This window comes from Dermochelys coriacea, chromosome 20, assembly GCF_009764565.3.
Source record: "Dermochelys coriacea isolate rDerCor1 chromosome 20, rDerCor1.pri.v4, whole genome shotgun sequence".
NCBI lineage: Eukaryota > Metazoa > Chordata > Testudines > Dermochelyidae > Dermochelys > Dermochelys coriacea.
Window position 1 is genome coordinate 2010308 of NC_050087.2, and position 17575 is coordinate 2027882.

General features: G+C 58.3%; 1 protein-coding gene across 2 annotated transcripts; it reads right to left on the reverse strand.

Moving 5' to 3' along the window:
• Positions 1-83: 83 nt before the first annotated feature.
• DNAJC14 (DnaJ heat shock protein family (Hsp40) member C14) lies at positions 84-12600 on the reverse strand. 2 transcript variants are annotated; one of them, XM_043506457.1, is made up of 8 exons: positions 12456-12574; positions 10954-11388; positions 9051-10796; positions 7836-7942; positions 6574-6693; positions 6056-6216; positions 5674-5776; positions 84-4763 (listed from the first exon to the last, which is right to left on the reverse strand). In XM_043506457.1, exons 3-8 carry the CDS (start codon positions 10446-10448, stop codon positions 4562-4564), a joined length of 2091 nt encoding a protein of 696 aa, XP_043362392.1. In that variant the 5' UTR covers positions 10449-10796; positions 10954-11388; positions 12456-12574; the 3' UTR covers positions 84-4561. The 2 variants fall into 2 exon arrangements, with proteins under 2 accessions (XP_043362392.1, XP_043362391.1); XM_043506456.1 differs by lacking the exon at positions 10954-11388 and having other exon boundaries at positions 12456-12600.
• Between the last annotated feature and the right edge of the window lie 4975 nt (positions 12601-17575).

A 17575-nucleotide genomic window follows, 5' to 3' on the forward strand; every position in this document is an offset into this window, starting at 1 on the left:
AGATATTCACTGGTGGGAGAGGATGTGGATTGGATCCCACAACCCACTGCTCGTTCCTTCCCCACCTCGCAGAAGAGACAGGCTTCTTCAAATCGTATTTTAATTTAACAAAAGTGATACACAATCATCTTAAAAACCTCTGTGCTCAGCCCTCAGGATAAAGGAGGTGAGCAGTGAATACACCCGACATCAAACACTCACATGGCAATACAGGTCAGGAAGAGTGATTGATTGTCCAAGACTTGTTTTTTTGCAAAACGTATTTAAGCATCTTAAGGCAGCTCCGTCCCACAGGAGCCCAAGTGGACGCACTTCCAGACAATCCGCTTCCCCAAACTTTCACTAGCGCAGACAGGCTGCAGAGGTACATCAACAGGAGCTCAGTTGCTCGGAGGCAGGGGGAGAGGGAACGTGCCTATAACTCGGTTTCTGGCTCCCCCCGGCGTGAACTGAGTTAGGCAGCCCTGGCAGCAGAGCCGCAGAAGCCACACAAGCTCAGGGGAGCAAAGAACAGAGCAAGCTGGCAGGTGAGACCGGGTAGGTGTCCTAGGGCATGGCTGCTCTCCAGTGCTCTGTGTCTGCTCAGCTCAAAGCAACAGCTGCAGTGGTGAGCCTGAGGCTTTCAGTGTACAAGGAGGGAGTCCCCAGCGCAAGAGAGGCTCTGGCATCTGCCAAAGGCAAGCTTTACTTACTTGCTCATGATGAAGAGACAAGCTAAGGAGGCTGAACAGCCCAGCAGTAGACAAACTTCCCCCTTAAACATGAAGGGGTAAGGAGCAGCAAGGTGGCTGTGGCAGCTGCCTGAGTGGAGCCAACAAGAAGCCACGAGCATACAGACCAAGAGGACATTACAATGCTGGAGCTGCCTCATTTCCTGCCTCACGTGATTACAGCTAGAACATGACTGGAGGAGTGGTTCCCACCTGGTATATTTCCAAGGCCCCTTAATGCACATTTTGGGGGCACCAAGGCACTACCAGCCAAGGTGTCCGTTGCAGCTGAGAACTAGAGAGAGCAAATCCCCAACAGCCCAGTTCTCCATGAGCGTGAGCTAAGGGTGGGTCTCCCTTGGGAAGAGCTTCCAGGTGAGGAGATTAAAAACGGGATGGCTCAGCTTGGAAAAGAGATGGGGGGATGACAGAGGTCTGTACAGTCATGCCTGATGGGAAGGAAGTGACTAGGGACGTGCCATTTACCCCTTCCCATAACAAACCAACCAGGCATCACCCAATGCCATTAACAGGCAGGAGGTTTAAAACCAGCCATGGATCCCACAACGCACAATCAACTTGTGTAACTCCTTGCCAGGGGATGTGGTAAAGGCCAAACCTAACTGGGTTCAAAAAAAGAATGAGTTACGTTCACGGAGGAGAGGTCCATCAATGGCTGTTAGCCAAGATGGGCAGAGAGACAGCCCCACGCGCAGGGTATCCTTAAACCTCTGACTGCCAGCTGCTGGACCTGGAAGACAGGCTGGATCTCTCAATGATTACCCTGTTCTGTTCACTCCCTCGGAAGCACTTAGCACTTGACACCTGCCACTATCTGAAGGCAGGACACTGGGCTAGCAGGACCATTGGTCTGACCCAGTATGGCTGTTCTTATGATTAGCTCCCTTCCTGGCCCTTCTAAATGATCAGTTGGATGCGCAGCAGGACTACACGGCTTTACATTGTCCATTCATCCCTTGTGCACCAGTGACTGTGATTGGCCGTGTGTTAAATACGGCTTCCTCCTCCCACCAACTTCAAACCTAGAGCTAATGTCTGCCTGCCCAGCTCAAGGTAACTGAGCCTAGAAGGGGATGGGGCGCCAGCTGTGGGCCACCTCTCCGCAGCCCAGGTACAGCCCTGGCAGAAACAGTCCAAGCTGCCCCTCCCACCGCAGAGGGAGCACAGCTTGCACCTCCTCAAGGGTCCGGTCAGGCCCTGTGGTCCTACATACAATCATGCTGCCCTCTCTGAGGATGCCACATTTGCACCGTAGCTGGGATTTTTAAGGACATAGATGCATGTCCGCAAGGAACCAGCTAAAGACCCTTGATTCATTTCACATAACACCCCACAAATAGCCATGTGATGCTGAGACTCACTCCCAGTTCAGTGGCCCTTAGAACCTGTTAGCTAGAGGGAAAGAGCTCTGCAGCCCTGGTCCCCACATTGTTCAGTCCTGCTGCCCACAGTTCACCCTGGGAAGAGGAATCAGGGTTTGCAGGTGAGTGACACCTGGGGAGAAAAACAGTTGACTGAGAAGCGAGCCAGGTAGTTCCCATCACACCCTTCAAATAATGAAAAGGGGCTCAAATAACAAAGCTCCTAGAGGAAGGGTGAGCTGGGAGGGCTTGTTTTAAAGAGCTTAGTCTTGTCATTCTAAGGAAGGTGAAGAGGAAATACCTGCCCTCACCCCCCTGTCCAGTGCGGCCTGCCCAGGCGTTAGTTAACAGACAGCAGCACAAACTACAATTTAGTATGTCCGACCCCACCTTGGCCCCTGCTGGCTCTCGTCGCTTTGAGACAATTTTGGTAAATGAGGACGAGTGCCTGAGGTACTGTCCTAGTTTTCTTCCACTAGCCCGAAATCCAGCTTTAGCAGGGGCCAGGCCTCCTGCTTGTTATGTCCCCCTTTTTCACAGCTGCACAGTGGTGTCTATACACAAGTTGGGTGTGAAGAGACTACTCTTATGTAATCCTACTGGGGTTTATTTTGCAGGGGATGGGTAATTGTATAATATACACTCACCAGTTTAATCCTAAAGCAGAGCTTTCTGCTCACACCCACACAATTGTTTGCGTAGGCCCTACCCTAAATCCAGTTCATTTTGGAAATTCAGCAGTGGAATTCCATAAACACCCTGACAAGTAAAACGAGTCTTATTTCCTGGCACAACTTAAAAATTAGCTTTACTCCAACTGGGGTTAGAGTAATTCAGCATCAGCTCTGTGAACTGGGTGCATGTTAGCAACCGGAAGAGCAAACCTAAAGAGGTTACAGAAAGTGCCTACAGAAAGCTGAGGTGTAATACATGGAACGGACCGACACTGCCCAGGGAAGGGGGGGAAGCACTCCCCGGCTGCTCTCAGGGATTGAGCTAGATTTATCGCAAGGGGTATGCACATGGGATTAAATAGAGAGATGTACAGACAAATAGGAACCAGCTGTTAGAACCCAAGACCAACCCTTCAGTAAGAGGCTGGACAGTTACAGAGCCGTCTGACTGACTGCCAGGAGCACAGGAGCTTGCACAGCCCAGCAGAAACCGATCAGGGTTTTGATGGGTTGGGGCTGGACTTACAAACTTGACCTTGCTTCTTTGGAAAGTCTAGTCCCCTATGCGAGCAGCTGGCCCCAGCCAGCATCCCTGTGAACAGTAAAGTCAATACTGGCTGCACAGATCAGGAGACTTGTGAAGACAGCATCTCACAACTGAGCTCCCAGAGCAACCCGCTGGGGAACCGCTCTCCCAAGTCTCAGGACTATGGCTGAGCCCAGGTAGCAGAAAAGGTATCCGTGGCCGGGAAGCAGGGCTGAGGGGAAATCAGCAACAAAAATCCAACGGGGGGTCAGCATGAAGCTAGGAGCTAGCCTGTGCTACCAGCACAGTGGGAACGGAGCCAGTTACAGCACAGGGAGCACCCACCCATGCCTCATTTCATCTCTAGGGCAACAGGGCTCCGCAGAGAGTGCAGACAGATGCACTGGCTACAGGAGCAGGTATGGATAACACCCTCCAAGAGTTAGACAAAGGACTCAGTCTTGTCTGCCAGGGCCAAGGCTGGGCTGCTCTCTAGGAGCATTCTCCAGTCAGCTGAGCAAGCCGCCCTCCAACACCAGGGTTTAACGCTTGGCGTGGTTCTTCTGGGGTGATGAGCTGCGCGGATGGGAGGGGTCAAGAATACAATCTGCTGCAGAAGCTTTAGAGGCCAAATTGCGATTCAGTTCTAAGGGATCCTGCTCAGGTGCTGTGTGTGACGCATTACGGCTCCCTGCAGCTCTCAGAGGGCTGCAAGACGCAGACTTCAATGGGCGGGGGAGTGAAGGGGAGCTGCGTATGAGAAACGGGGGGCAAGCAGATGGAAGGGACATGGCTGCCTCCCAACGGATCCCAGATGTGGCCTTTATGGAAATGAAACATCCCCTGATTTTTAAAGTAACCCTGAAGAGATTCCATGGCTTGTCCAGCTTCCCCACCCCCCAACCCCCACCCGCAGGGACACCCTCCTTCCACACACACTGGGCTGGTGTCTCCAGGGATCCTGCAGGGCACCCCCTGCTGGTGTTCTTTGGTATCACTGGATCTGGTTCTTTACGCTAGAAGTTAACGGCATCAGCCAGAAATTCCACAAACGCCTGGTGGGCTTTTAAATATCTAAAGAAAAAAATAGATTATTCTTCTTCTTGTAAAGAGCCCTTTCAGTGCCCGACTTAGAGCCCGGGACGTGCCCAGCTGCCTGCTGGGACGTACACAAGAGCTTCATTTCCTGTCAGTGCTTGTGGCCTCCTGCCAGGCCAAGTGCAAAGCAGCCCCCACCCGGTTACTCTCCCGCACCGGCCACACCGCTCCTCAGCGCTGGAAGGGACGGCGCACTTTCTTCCGCCTTTTCTGCTTTGAGTCCCCTTTTGGGGCTGCACTCTCTGTCTTCGGGGCTGAAGCAGAAGGAGCTGCTGCCTGGGGGTTGGGCATCTGCCCCGGGGTCCCCTGAAACATGCGGTTGAAGAAGTCCTGCAGGTCTGCAGCCGAGGCGGGGCTGCCTTCAGAGGCAGTTCTGAGGGAAAACAAATGTTTATAGACACAGCACTTACACATGTAGTTGAGTGTCAAGAGGCAGTTCAGTGGGCTCTAGTGGTTAAAGCAGGGAATCAGGACTCCTGGGTTCTATAGCCAGCCATGGGAGGTTTGCATGGGCTAGTGGGTTAGAGCAGAGGGATCAGTACTCAGGACTCCTGGGTTCTGTCCCCACCTCAGGGAGGCAGTGGAGGGGTCTAAGTGGGTTTGCAGGGGCTCCTAGGTTCTATTCCCAGCACTGTCATGGGCTCTCAAGTTACTCCACTCCTGGTCTCCTCGCCAGGGAGCTGTGAGGCTGTTAAGGGACCAGATCCTGCCAGGGGCTCAGTGACCTACCCTCTTAATTTCAGCAGCATTGGATGGCACTTAGCAGGGGTCTCTGGGATCAGTGCGCTCCCATGACCCTTCCACCCAATGCGGGAGGCAGCTGGAAATGCAGGATGGGTTGACAGAGCAACAGATGACGGATTGCTGGCCAGCGTTGGTTTAAAACACATCTGCAAGGACCCAGGACGGGAGGGGAAGAGTTCCTCCAACAGCCCACAGAAAGGGAAGGGGATTTTTGTCTGTGCAGAATAACCTGTTCTCAGTCCACATGGTTTAAAGCGGCTGTGCAGTACTCTGCCACAAGGGGGGCAGTGCTCCAGGGCCCAGCAGTAGCATGATTAGGCAAGGGGGAGCTTTGCTGACCCCAAGGAGGAGACTCCCAGCGAACACGGAGTAACTCAGCTCCCTTCAGCCCTCTGATGGGGGAAAAGGGGGATGCCAGAGGGAACTTATGGCTGGCCACAGCTCCCCCAGGAGTGCTCAAGATTGGAGATTTGACCCATCCCCACCCACTCAGACCAAGGCGAGAGCATGAAGGAACCAGAACAGCATCCAGTACCAACCTCTGGCGTCCACCCAAGCTGGAGCTCCTTGATCCAAACGATATGTGATACGGGACACGATGGGTGTCGGGAGAGATTCCAACTCGCTGGCAGCCGGCCCACTCTGCAGACAGACAGGCAGGACACACCATCAGCCGGCGGGAGGAAGCAACCGCAGTGACACAGCCCAGGAAAAGCAGGAGAGAGCCACACCCCCACCAAGGGCTGGCATCCTCCTCTCTAGCTGGGCTAGGGATCCTGAGGGGGAGGAGTGCTAGTCCCTGAAACATTAGGAGCAGGGGACTGTTTAAACATGGTTAATCAGTTCAAGGGGCTGGCAAACAACTGCTCAGTTTCACAGTCTGGTCAGGCAGCACATCCTGGCTGCAGGACGCTCCCGTACCTGTGATGTCATAGACTTTCCCATCCATCAGGGCGAAGTAGGTGATTTTCAGCCCCAGCATGCTGGATTCGGCCCAGAAGTCTCCCTCCTTGGCAGGGTGCAGCTTGCCACACTCCGCGCAGTAGCGAGCACTGAGCGGATCTCGGTCCATCTCGAACCTCCTAGAGCAGCAGGGAGATTTTCAAACGCTGTTAGAGCGGGGCCAGCTTTGCCATGTCCCGTCCCAGAGGGACGCATCCTCCCTCCCACAGCACCTCAAGTTCCCAGGATGCTAGGACAACCCGCACCACAGAACACTTGTGCTTAAGGAAGAAGCACAATGGCCTTAAGTGCAGCGAACTGGGAAAGCCGGGACATGAGCCCACCAGCTGCAGGATTGTCTGGCTGATCCATTCTGGCTGCCACACAGGGCCAGACCCACTCCTGAGCTCCAGGCCCCATGGAGGGGTAACACTCGGTGCCCCAGGAGGAGGCAGGGCACCAGGGCTGCAAGCAAGTCACCGAACGCGAGCACCTACTTGTGCTTCCCCTGGCACTTGCTGCACATCATGGTGTTCATGGCCTCTTTCAGGTCGTCCCGCAGCTTGGTGAGGAACTCATTCATGGATTTTGTCAGCTCACTTTCTGCCATGCGCTTGCTGCAATCACAATGGCATGGGGGTGAGTCACACCCCAGGCAGGGAGCCCACAGGGGGAACCTTGGCCCCCACCTGTCGCTCCTGGGGTCCCGACCCCCGACTGGCAGCTCCTTGTCTTCCTTCTCAGGCAGCATGAGCAGAGGACAGTCTCTGCATCCAGCAGTCAGCCCACGCCCTTCCCTGCTGGGCTCAGCCCCCGTTAGCAGCAGGGCTGGCTTGCACAAGGTTCTTGCTGCAGCCAGCATGGGGGCACACATCCTTACCACTTCCCCAGGCCATCGCTGGCCGAGATGTGGTGTCAGAAACCCGGCAGGAGATCAGCAGTCACAGCACTAGGGAGGCTGCCATGCCGGGCAGCCAGGCCTGGAAACTTCAGCTTCGTTCCATCAGCCCAGATCTGACGCCGCACCAGTGTGCTTCTAGCATGGTAAGCCCCACCCACCCATCCCATTCGCTCCCGTCGCCTGTGATGGCTCCTCATCAACCCAGGCAGTAAGCTCCCTAGGACACATTTGTACAGATCCTTGCACAATAGCGCCCGCACCCTGACCTGGGCCACCGGTGATCACAGGCAAGAAGAGAAGAGCAGCTGGAGGGATTTCACTTACAATCAGACACCCTAAATTCCCACCTGCCAGTTCTCTGACAGAAACTCTGGCCCCCTAACAGCGACTTTTAAAGGGTATTTAAGTACAGGAGGTTTTTCGGCTAAAGCCCTCATGCTTTGCCTGTGCTCTCATGACCCACGGCTCATCAAAAGCCCTTGGAGCCTCACTCAGAAATTCCTGGCTGTGTCCTCCCAGCACAGCTCAGGAGCGTCACCCACTCAGGCCTGAAAGCAACGTCTCGCAGTGGCGAGTACCGTAAGGGGACCGATCCCACTCAAGACACCCGTCCGAAGGTGCCATCCTTGCTCCCCCAGTCAGCAGGGGAAGTAGCAGCCCCAGGGTAGGCCTGAAGCCAGAGCACAGACTTCGATGGGCAGATCAGATCAGCAAGACACGGTGGGGCTGAGCAGCAAAACCCAAGATCCCAGCCCACCTTCCTCGCCGTCGCCCATCCCTCGAGTACACAGAGATGGGACAGAGGAGGCCATGTTCTCTAATCCTGCCTTATGGGGCGGGATGGGGCCCCCAACTCACATCTCGTACTCTTTCCTCTTCTCCGGGTTGCTCACAATATCCCAGGCAGCTCGCAGCACCTTGAAGGCTTCCTCCGCCCGCGGATGCTCATTCTTGTCAGGATGAACCTGCGAAGCAAGACACGGGAACCTGAGAACACCAAGAAGCTCCTTCGTTGCTGACCTCGTCTGGTGTGAGGGGTCTGGCCGGGACGGAGCCCCCTCCAGGGACAGGACAGAACAGCACCGCCAGATGGGTCTGGGGGGAGAAAGAAGGAGTGGTGCTACATGTCTTCAGACAAGGCCAACTGGTCCACTCTGGTCTGGCAAGGGCCAGGCTGCTGAGTTGGCAAGCCTCGGCCCCCACCTGTCACTCCTGGGGTCCCGACCCCCAACTGGCAGCTCCTTGTCTTCCTTCTCAGGCAGCACGAGCAGAGCAGCAAAGGCAGGAGGGCTCCCCATCCCGGCCAGGGCAAAAAAGGGGGTGCCCAGCTGATGAGCTGGGGCAGAAGGGACGGCCAGCACCCAGGGGAGCCTCAAAGCCATTGAGCTCTCCCTGCGCGGCCCCCGCCACGACTCCACGGTGCTCACGTGGCGACTCCAACTGACAAAGCTGCGTCAGGACGTGCTGCCACCGCCCCAAGGCATCAGGGCCGCAAAGGCTGCCCTGCACCATGGCTTATAGAGGAACCCAGGAAAAAAGGAAGAACATGGGGCAAAACATCTAGCAGAAGTTTCACTTTATAAAAGGACAGCAAAAGCCCAGCATTCCCCGCTGAGATACCAGGCAGCTCCGGGGACTAGAGTCAGTCAGCTGCTCGGTCCTGCAGCCCGCGCCAGGCTCAGCACAAGCCTAACTCGGGAGCTGCTGCCAGTTATTAACACCGATCCCCATGCCTCTGGCCTTGTGGTGGAGGCCTTGCGGTGGACCCCCAAAGCAAGGAATTCTCAGGAAGGAATCTGGGTCTCAACCCAGCTCTGAAACAGACAAGTTACGTGGCCTTTGGACAAGTCACCCTAACAGTGCATGTCTCAGTTTACCCATCTGTAACGTGGGGGCGGGGAGTTAAGCGTATTGAGCCTCAGTGGGGAGAGGCTAGAGAAGAGTGACTCACTCTCTCCCCATACGAGGACAAATGCAGCTCAAATAGAGTTCCTGCCTCACGCCCCCCCAGGTGCTGGGGTGCCACGGGGCTGAGCGCGATGTCCATCCCCTGCCACGCCAGGGCACACTCACCAGCACGGCCAGCTGACGATAGGCCTTCTTCAGCTCCGTGTCTGAAGCAGTCGCCTCCAGCCCCAGTACCTGAAAGGGGTTCAGCTCTTCCTCGGGCACGTCGGCCAGTGCCAGCAGCCGTGCCACCTCCCGGCTGGGCTGGTATCGCCCCCCTGCACTAAGATCCGGGCCAGTCGCAGCAGCTCCCAGCCCATTGGTCCTTAGCCCTTTGGCTGCCCCAAGCAGCCCTGTCCACTTTTGCAGCCAGCGTGACACGTACTTGCAAGTACTGGTTTCTTTGAAGAGAGCCCATGTTCGGCGGAGGAAGGGCGAGCCCAGGAGCGAGAGGAGCCAGGCCACGCTGCTGGTTCTGCCTAGCTTACCTACCCCACCAAGGAGCAGGGACTTGGAGACTCGCCAGCAGAGCCGTGGGCTGCCCAGGAGCAGCATGAGCACCAGGAAGAGCAGGGCACCCAGCATCCTGAGCAGCCACCACAGCCAGTTCCCCCAGGAACCCAGCCACCGGGCTGCCTTCCCCGAGCTGTTCTTGGCCCGCTGGATCCACGTCCTCGTGCTGCCTTGGGCTAAGCCCAGGGCCCAGGCGTCAGGCTGACAGCACGAGTAGAGGAACCTCCCACCAACTTCCACGTACTCGCCGCACTCATGGGTGATGACCAGCACCAGCTTTATGAGCTTCTTGAAACAGGAGACGCAGACCCGGGCCAGCTCTTCCACCTGCTTGGGGACCTCAGCTTTTAGGTGGCGCCGCCGGTCCACGTGGCTCCTCTTCCTGGCCTGCTTGTGCTTCCCACTAGCCGGCAGAGACCTACCCTCCCGCTTGGCATTCTCCTTCCCCTCCTCCTTGTCCTTCGTGCCAGAGCGGTGCCTCTGGCGTCTCCCATTCTTCCTGCCGCTGAGTGGCCTGCCAGAGCCACACGGGTCCTCACCAGCCTTGGACACTCCGTCATCTTCCTCGTCTTCCTCCTGGCCCTGTGGCCATGGTGCTGAATCAAGACCAAAGGCTTCATCCTCGGCTGCAAGGGACTCCGAAGCCCAGCGCTGGCAAGTGAAGCTACACGAGCAGTTCCCCCTCTCCAAGTAAGTCCTGGAGGGATCCAAACTCTCCCCCTGACAACTACAGGAACGTTCATAGAGACAGGAGCCAGAGGCACTGTACTCAGTGAAGTGCAACAACCCGTCCTCTTCCAGCAACCCCATCGGTACTTGGTCGCAGCTTCCATTCCAACCAACATCCTCCCCTGCGATGCAGGAAGTCCTCTGCCCTCTGCCTTCTGGAAAGCTCTGAGGGGGAGAATGGCCAGCCTCCTCCACCTTCCCTAGCCTCTCGGCTGATAGTTCGGCTAGCAATGTCTCACGTACACTAAGAGTCCCAGCAGCAGCTGGCCCCCGAGCCTCCATCTGTTCCAAGCCTTTGGCGGTTCTGTGGAGTTCTTTCGGCCAGCTTTGGCTTGGAGACGTACGTTCTGGGCCTTAAGAACCGCAGCATTCTTGGAAGAACTGGCAGCCGTTAGGCCCAGTGCTTCCCAGATCCCCAAAACTTGAGAACAAGGATCCGTTATGCCCAAAAGGGCTGGCACCTGGTGCACCCCTGCTCTGGGACAGCTTGTCACTCCAGCAGCAGGAACTATCCGGTTTGGTTTCACACATCCCTCTTCCTCCAGACATCTGCTTCTCTATGGCCTTGCCCCAAAAGCTGTCCTGGACCAGCAAGGGTTAAGTTACAACTGTCATTTTGTAGCCTTTGTCCTGCAAATTAAACAAAATAAAATAAAATCAAAGGCATCAAAACCAGGCTCAAGGCCAAGACACATAGCGTGAGGGATCGAAGGGCAGCCCTGGCCGTGAATCGAGAGTGGTCTCCAAGGCTTGTTCTCAAATCCACAGTCCATGCGACTGGACCTACTTTCTGACACACACTGAGAGCAGAGCAGAGCAGACTGGGGGCCCCTGGAAGGGGAGACAGAGCTTCCCCCACCTCAACTCATTCGTAGCACAGCAGCAGTCACCCAATAGCTGCTTGCGGCTGAGCCACTGAGATCAGCAGACGGTCGTAGTCCGGATCCCAACTATTCAGCTCTCAAAGGTCTACCACCACAAGTGCCAGTGAATTCCCCTCTCACCCCACAGCTCACAGCTGTCGTGGGAAGCCGACGTGCTAGCCGTGGCTATACAGAACTTCCTCGCACGCAGCTTTCACCAGCACTTGAAGAGAAATCCAGTGGCCGTCACTTAAATCACCAGGTTTCCTGCCCTGGCCCCAAGAATCAGAAGTGACCCTCTGTGAGGCTGTTCCTTCAACCCTGCAGGGGTCAGTACAAAAGCACAGCAGTGTAAGTGCCTATGAGGAGAAGAGATAGTAAAGTGTAGTCATTTGACTCTGGATTACAAACAACCCACGTGAAATGGCAGAGTCTCAGTGAACCCATGCTCACAATAGGACAAGCTTGAGCTTTCTTGCTTGGATTTAACCCCATCAATGGCCCTGAAATCCTTGCCCAAATGTTGACTATCGAATCACGCTCCTCTCACGTCTGCTCTCCAGTAACCAACCTAATCCAATTGGGTGGTGGCATCTCTGTACCAGCCTCCTATTTCTAGAGGGCCTCTCACCACAGTATCAGGGCTCTAGCTACTTCACATTCAAACAGCGTCAGTTTCCTGTTTTGCCAACTGCACTCAAAAATCGTACAGTCAGACCCCAACAAGTGGTGAGACTGGCTTCAAAGCCAGGAGATTTTAAACAAAAAGCTTGGGGGGCTTTTTATTTGCCTTGGGCTTACGAAGCGGAAGGACAGAGCAGTGGTTAGAGCGGTAGCCTGGGACTTGGGTCCCATTCACTGCAGGTGTCGCTCGGCCTCCCAGTGCCTCGGACCCCCCCCCGTACAATGGGGATCCCAGCACTGCGCTGCCGCGCTGGGGCAACAGGCACCAGAGAACGGGGGGCTGGGGGATCAGACAGACCCGGCCAGGTCACGGCCCTGTCCCGCACCACGGGGGGCCTCAGCTCTGACAGGGCTCCCCGCATGCCAGGGGCTGGAGGCCGGCGAGTCGGGGGGGGTCTGACGGCCCCACTCGCGCCCCTCAGGCTGCTAGCTGGGGGAGGGGGGAGCTGCCAAACTGCAGTGATGGGGCTCGATGGGGGGGGCACAAGGCCTCCGGGACCCGCCCCCCACGTCCCCCGGGCAGCACCTGCTGAGAGACCCCTTGCCTGGGCCCCCCACCACATGGGGCAGCGGGGGGGCAGCAACCCCCGATCCACGGGTAGCGCCATGAAAACGGGGCTCAGCCTGGGGGGAGCAGACCCGGGGGGGCAGGGGGGCGGAGGCTGCCCCCCCGGGCGGAGTTGGGGGCAGACCCGGGGGGCGGGGCAGGGGCTGCCCCCCATGTGGGGAGAGGGGAACTCACCTGCTCCCGGTGCCCGGGGGGGGGGTCTCCTCCTCTTGCCCCCCCGGGTCTCCCTCTCTCCCCACTTCCGCCTTCCGCCCGCCTGTGACCGCGGCAGCTTCCACTTTCCACTTCCGGGGAGGGGGCGGGGCTTCCCCTTAAAGGGCCAGCGCCCCAGGAGCCCTCTGCGCGGCCGCGCCTTGCGCTGAGCGCATCGGGCCTCAGCCTCGGGCTGGGACAGGGGCAGCGGGTTTCAATCGGGCCTCAGTTTGGCCCCGGGCCCCATTCCCCGCCCCCCCCGAGCCAGCCAGTCCCCTGCCCTGGGGCCAGCCGGGCCCCCCCCAGCCAGCCAGCCGGGCCCCCCCAACGCTCCATCACCTGGGCACTGCCCAGCCCCCTCCGCAGAAAGAGAATCCGGGGAGACGGAGCTGGGACTTCTGGGATCTATTCCCGCTCTGCCCCGGCCTGCTGGGTGACCTGGCCTGGTCACAACCCCGTCGGTGCCTCGGTTTCCGCGTCTGTAAAACAGGGACCATGACTCTGTAACACAGCACGAGACCCCCTGGTCAGCAGAGCTCAGTGGGACTAGTCTTACTGTCACGCTCTGTGGGGAGAGGCGATCTCCTTGTTCTGGGTCTGGGCCCCACCTGGCACAAGGGGGCTACCAGTGCCTGACCAGCGCTCCCACGACACAGAAATGGGTATTTCTGCTTGGAGAGCCCCCGATGAGAAGCATCAGCCCTTTCTCCAGCAGAAAGCGACGTGTCCCTTCGAACCCCACTCCAGCCTGCTGGCAGGGAGGCAGCACCCACTGCTATTTCGGTTGGCTCAGGGAAGGGGGAAGCAGATCTCGCTGGGTGGCGCAGCATTCCAAGGCTAGGCGCTGGAACTGGCGGTGCTGGAGGAGCTACCGCACCCCCTGGTTTGAAGAGGTTTCCATCATATGCAGGATTCACAGTTTGGTTCAATGGTTCTCAGCACCCCCACGGTACGAATGATTCCAGTCCCCTGATTCTGAGTGCGACTCCTGAGTGCCTGTTGGTGGCTCCTGTAACCCGGGGAGGCAGAGACAGCACTCGGGAGAGTCCCGGAGACTTCGCAGCTGGGTCACGGGCAAAACAACCTGATGCACAGGAAGGAGCAGTCGTCTAGGCTGCTAGGACGGTAACAGGGTTTAAAAGAGAGCTGGACACATTCATGGAGGTTAAGTCCATTAATGGCTATTAGCCAGGATGGGTAAGGAAGGGTGTCCCTGGCCTCTGTTTGTCAGAGGGTGGAGCTGGACGGCAGGAGAGAGATCCCTGATCATTACCTGTTAGGTTCACTCCCTCTGGGGCCCCTGGCACTGGCCACTGTTGGCAGCCAGGACACTGGGCTGGATGGACCTTTGGTCTGACCCCGTCTGGCCGTTCTTAGGTTCTCATTCCCACACATGCGCCCCCACACACAGCTGGGCCAAACTTCTCCCTGGTGTAACTCCACCGGGGCCAACTGAGTTGCACCAGGTATGAATTTGGCCCATGATCCCACAGCTCATGGCCCATGATCCCAGTCTCCCAGCTGCCCCTTTCCTCCAACCCTTCGGGACTTTCCTTCCGAGCCCCCGAGAAGATAAAGGCCGGATCCTGACCTCGGCTGTCCCACTGTAAATCCACAGTATCTCCATTGGAGCCGATCTGGATTTACACCCATGTAAACAAGACCAGGAACTAACCCTACAATTGGATGTAGAGAGGGGGACTGAGGCTTTGGGCTGGCTTGTACCTCCTGGGTCAACCCCCTCCAGAGATGTGAACCCTGGAGCCAGTGGGTCCTTTCCCACCATGTGACCTTAATTAACCAACCTCAATTCCCATTGTTTCCATTAGCTACAGTCTTCTTCCTTTCTACCATAATGTGCATCCCACTGCTGCCTGCTGTTAAACAGCCAGAGTGCTCCACCCCAAAGACAGCTGCATTTCCCTCCTGGGTAGCTGATCCCTGGTCATTGTCGCTGTCCACTGGTAAATAGCTGCCATGCTCCACCCCAGGGACAGCTGCATTTCAGTGTTGGACAACTGAACCCTGTGAAGTGTTGCTGTCCTGGGCGAGGCGCTTGCCATGTGAACTTTGTAAATCATGTTAGGCTCCCCCATGAATGTGGCTAAACAAAGGAAGATGGTATCAGGGGTTCTTTGTGTTTCCTTAGCACTGGGGAGTCAACAGGCAGCCTGTGGGCCAAATCCAGCGTGCCAGGCACTTGTGATCAAACCCCAACTTCTTCTCATTTACTTATTGTCATGATTGTTCTTTTTGCATCATTTTCTCTGGAGTCTGGACCTTGAAAAAAAGATAATTGGCTTCCCTGGTCTTAGCAGCTTCTTTCCAAGGGCAGTGACTGGCTTTGCCTGCGTTAATGCCAGCTCTGCCCCCCTCCGCCAGGTGGGGCCACTGCGCTCCCGGGTCTCCAGGAAGCGGGGGGCACTGGGGCTTTGACTAGATGAGGCAGCAGCTCAGTAGCAGAGCCCGGCCCTCACCACTTGAGAAAGAATCCGACTTCTAGAACTGGTCCTAGGACGCTGGGAATCCACTAGACCCCACTCCCCTCCCAGAGCTGGGGCGAGAACCCAGGAGTCCTGGCTCCCAGTCCCATGGACCAAGCCACTAGACCCCACTCCCCTCCCAGAGCTGGGGCGAGAACCCAGGAGTCCTGGCTCCCAGTCCCCTGGACCAATCCACTAGACCCCACTCCCCTCCCAGAGCTGGGGCGAGAACCCAGGAGTCCTGGCTCCCAGTCCCATGGACCAATCCACTAGACCCCACTCCCCTCCCAGAGCTGGGGAGAGAACCCAGGAGTCCTGCTCTGAGTCCCCCTGTGGTGGCCAGAGGCCATTGCTGACCCTGTTGCTAGCATGTGCAGCCCTCCTGGGGGTGGCGGGCCCTGCCAGTTCAATACGGGAGGAGGTTGCCCATCAGTATGAAGGTGGAGCAGGCATTGGGGAGGTCCCTAAGGCTGCCCCAGCCCCTCTGCCAGGAGGTGCCTGCTGCCTGGCTCTGGCTGACGCAGTGGCTGTGGGGCTCGGCTGGCTGATCATGTGCTGCGCTCCCTCGACCTCGGCGCTGGGGAGACACAAAGCTCCCTCTGTCTCCAGTGTCGGGGCCTGAGAGCATCCACTGTGCCGTGGAGGAAGGAGGGGGCGGGCGGGGGGAGGGGTGCTGTTCTGCATTGTTCCCAGACACGGTGTCCACCGTGGCCTCCCGCTCCCACAAGGGCTGGGGCGTGAGAGACAGCAAGACCGAGGACTGCGTTAGACCGAGGTCTGGCAGTCCAGGCTCCTGGGTTCTATTCCCAGCGTCCCCACTCTGTGCCTCAGTTTCCCCACGGGTAACATAGGAAAAATGACATTGACATGTCTCTCTCAATCCTGATCCAGCCCTGGGCTCCCCCACCTCACCCCTGCAACAGCTCTGCCGGTGCCCCTCACTCCTGATCCGCAGCCCCCTGCTCTCCCACCCTGGGTTCCCCCCCAGCTCTGCCGGTGCCCCTCAACCCTGACCCACAGCCCTCTGCTGGCCCGGCCATGGACTCCCCCCACCAGCCCGGAGATCTGCAATGCATCTTGCACCTGATCCACTCAGAGCCAGACAGACAGTCCCTTCACATCCTGGCTGCAATCCTGGGGGGGAGGGCAGGGCAGGGCAGGGTGCACTGGGCGAGGGATCAGCTCTGAAGCAGGGGGAGCGAGGCAGGTGGCAGCCTGCTTGGGGGAACCCCAGGGCCATGGGCCCCAGGAGCGGTGGCTCTGCCACATGCTTGGCAAGGCTCTGACCCCCCAGGTGTGGCTAATACAGATAGTTCTGGGCAGCTGGTGCTTCGTGTTCCTGCCCCTCTCATGTGCTGGGGGGAGGGGCACCCGTCCCAGCCCCACACTTCACCAGTGGGTTAGGGGCTGCCCTGGCCTAGCTCCCCTATTCTGCAGCCCCCTGCACTCACTGCCCCTCATCTGCAGGAGCCAAGCCCAGGCCTGGAGGGCTGGTCGCAGCAGGTCCTAGTCACTTCCCGGGCCTGCCCCCTCCCCCCGGCCCCCACTCAAGCAGCGCTCTCTGACTCCAGAGGAGACAGGCTTGCGGGGCGAGGGGGAGCCGTTTTCAGCTGAACCCAGGAGTCCGGGGATCCCATAAGGAGGAAGATGAGATCCAGCCGCTCCCCAGGTCTGGATGGCAAAGAGACTCCTGGCGTCTCCGTCCCGTGGATGCCAGCTAGTGCCCTGCTGGCCCTGTGGGAGCCTGGCACTGAACTGGTGGGGAGGCCGGGTCAGGGCTGGCCCAGCTGGCCAGAGCGGAACTGGCTGGGGAGAGGGTGAGAAAATCCGGCTGCCAAGAGCCAGGCTTTGGCCACAGCTCAGGCTCCCACAGGCTCCTGGCTCCTGTGAATGGGCCGGGTGCTTCTCTGCAGCTCCCCCTGGCACCGGCCCCAGGCGGGGAGGGCACCGGGACAGCGGGGGCGGGGGAATGGGCAGGCTGGGGGAAAGGGCTGGGGTGACCCAGACCAGGGGAGTAACCTGCCTCTGAGGAAACAAGGCGGGGGGCAGGATCATGGGGATGGGGGGCATCCAGGTGTGTTGGGGGATGGGCAGTCCCCAGGCGTGTTGGGGGATGGGCAGTCCCCAGGGGTGTTGTGGGGATGGGCCGACCCCTGGGGTGTTGGGGGATGGGCAGTCCCCGGGGTGTTGTGGGGATGGGGGGCACCCAGGTGTGTTGTGGGAATGGGCAGTCCCCAGGTGTGTTGGGGGATGGGGGGCACCCAGGTGTGTTGGGGGATGGGCCGTCCCCTGGGGTGTTGGGGGATGGGCAGTCCCCAGGGTTGTTGGGGGATGGGCAGTCCCAGGTGTGTTGTGGGGATGGGCAGTCCCCAGGGGTGTTGGGGGATGGTTGGCACCCAGGGGTGTTGTAGGGATGGGCAGTCCCCTGGGGTGTTGGGGCACACGGGGAGATGGGCAGCTCCCAGGGCGATGTTGGGGCATGGTCACCCCCTGGGATTGAATCGACTGCCCCAGGGACGCTAAGGCCCCTCCAGGCCAGGCCATGGTCTCCCCGGGGCTCAGTGGTTGCTGGGGCTGGGGCAGAGGCAGGACCTGGGGGCAGGTTCCGGTGACTGTTGG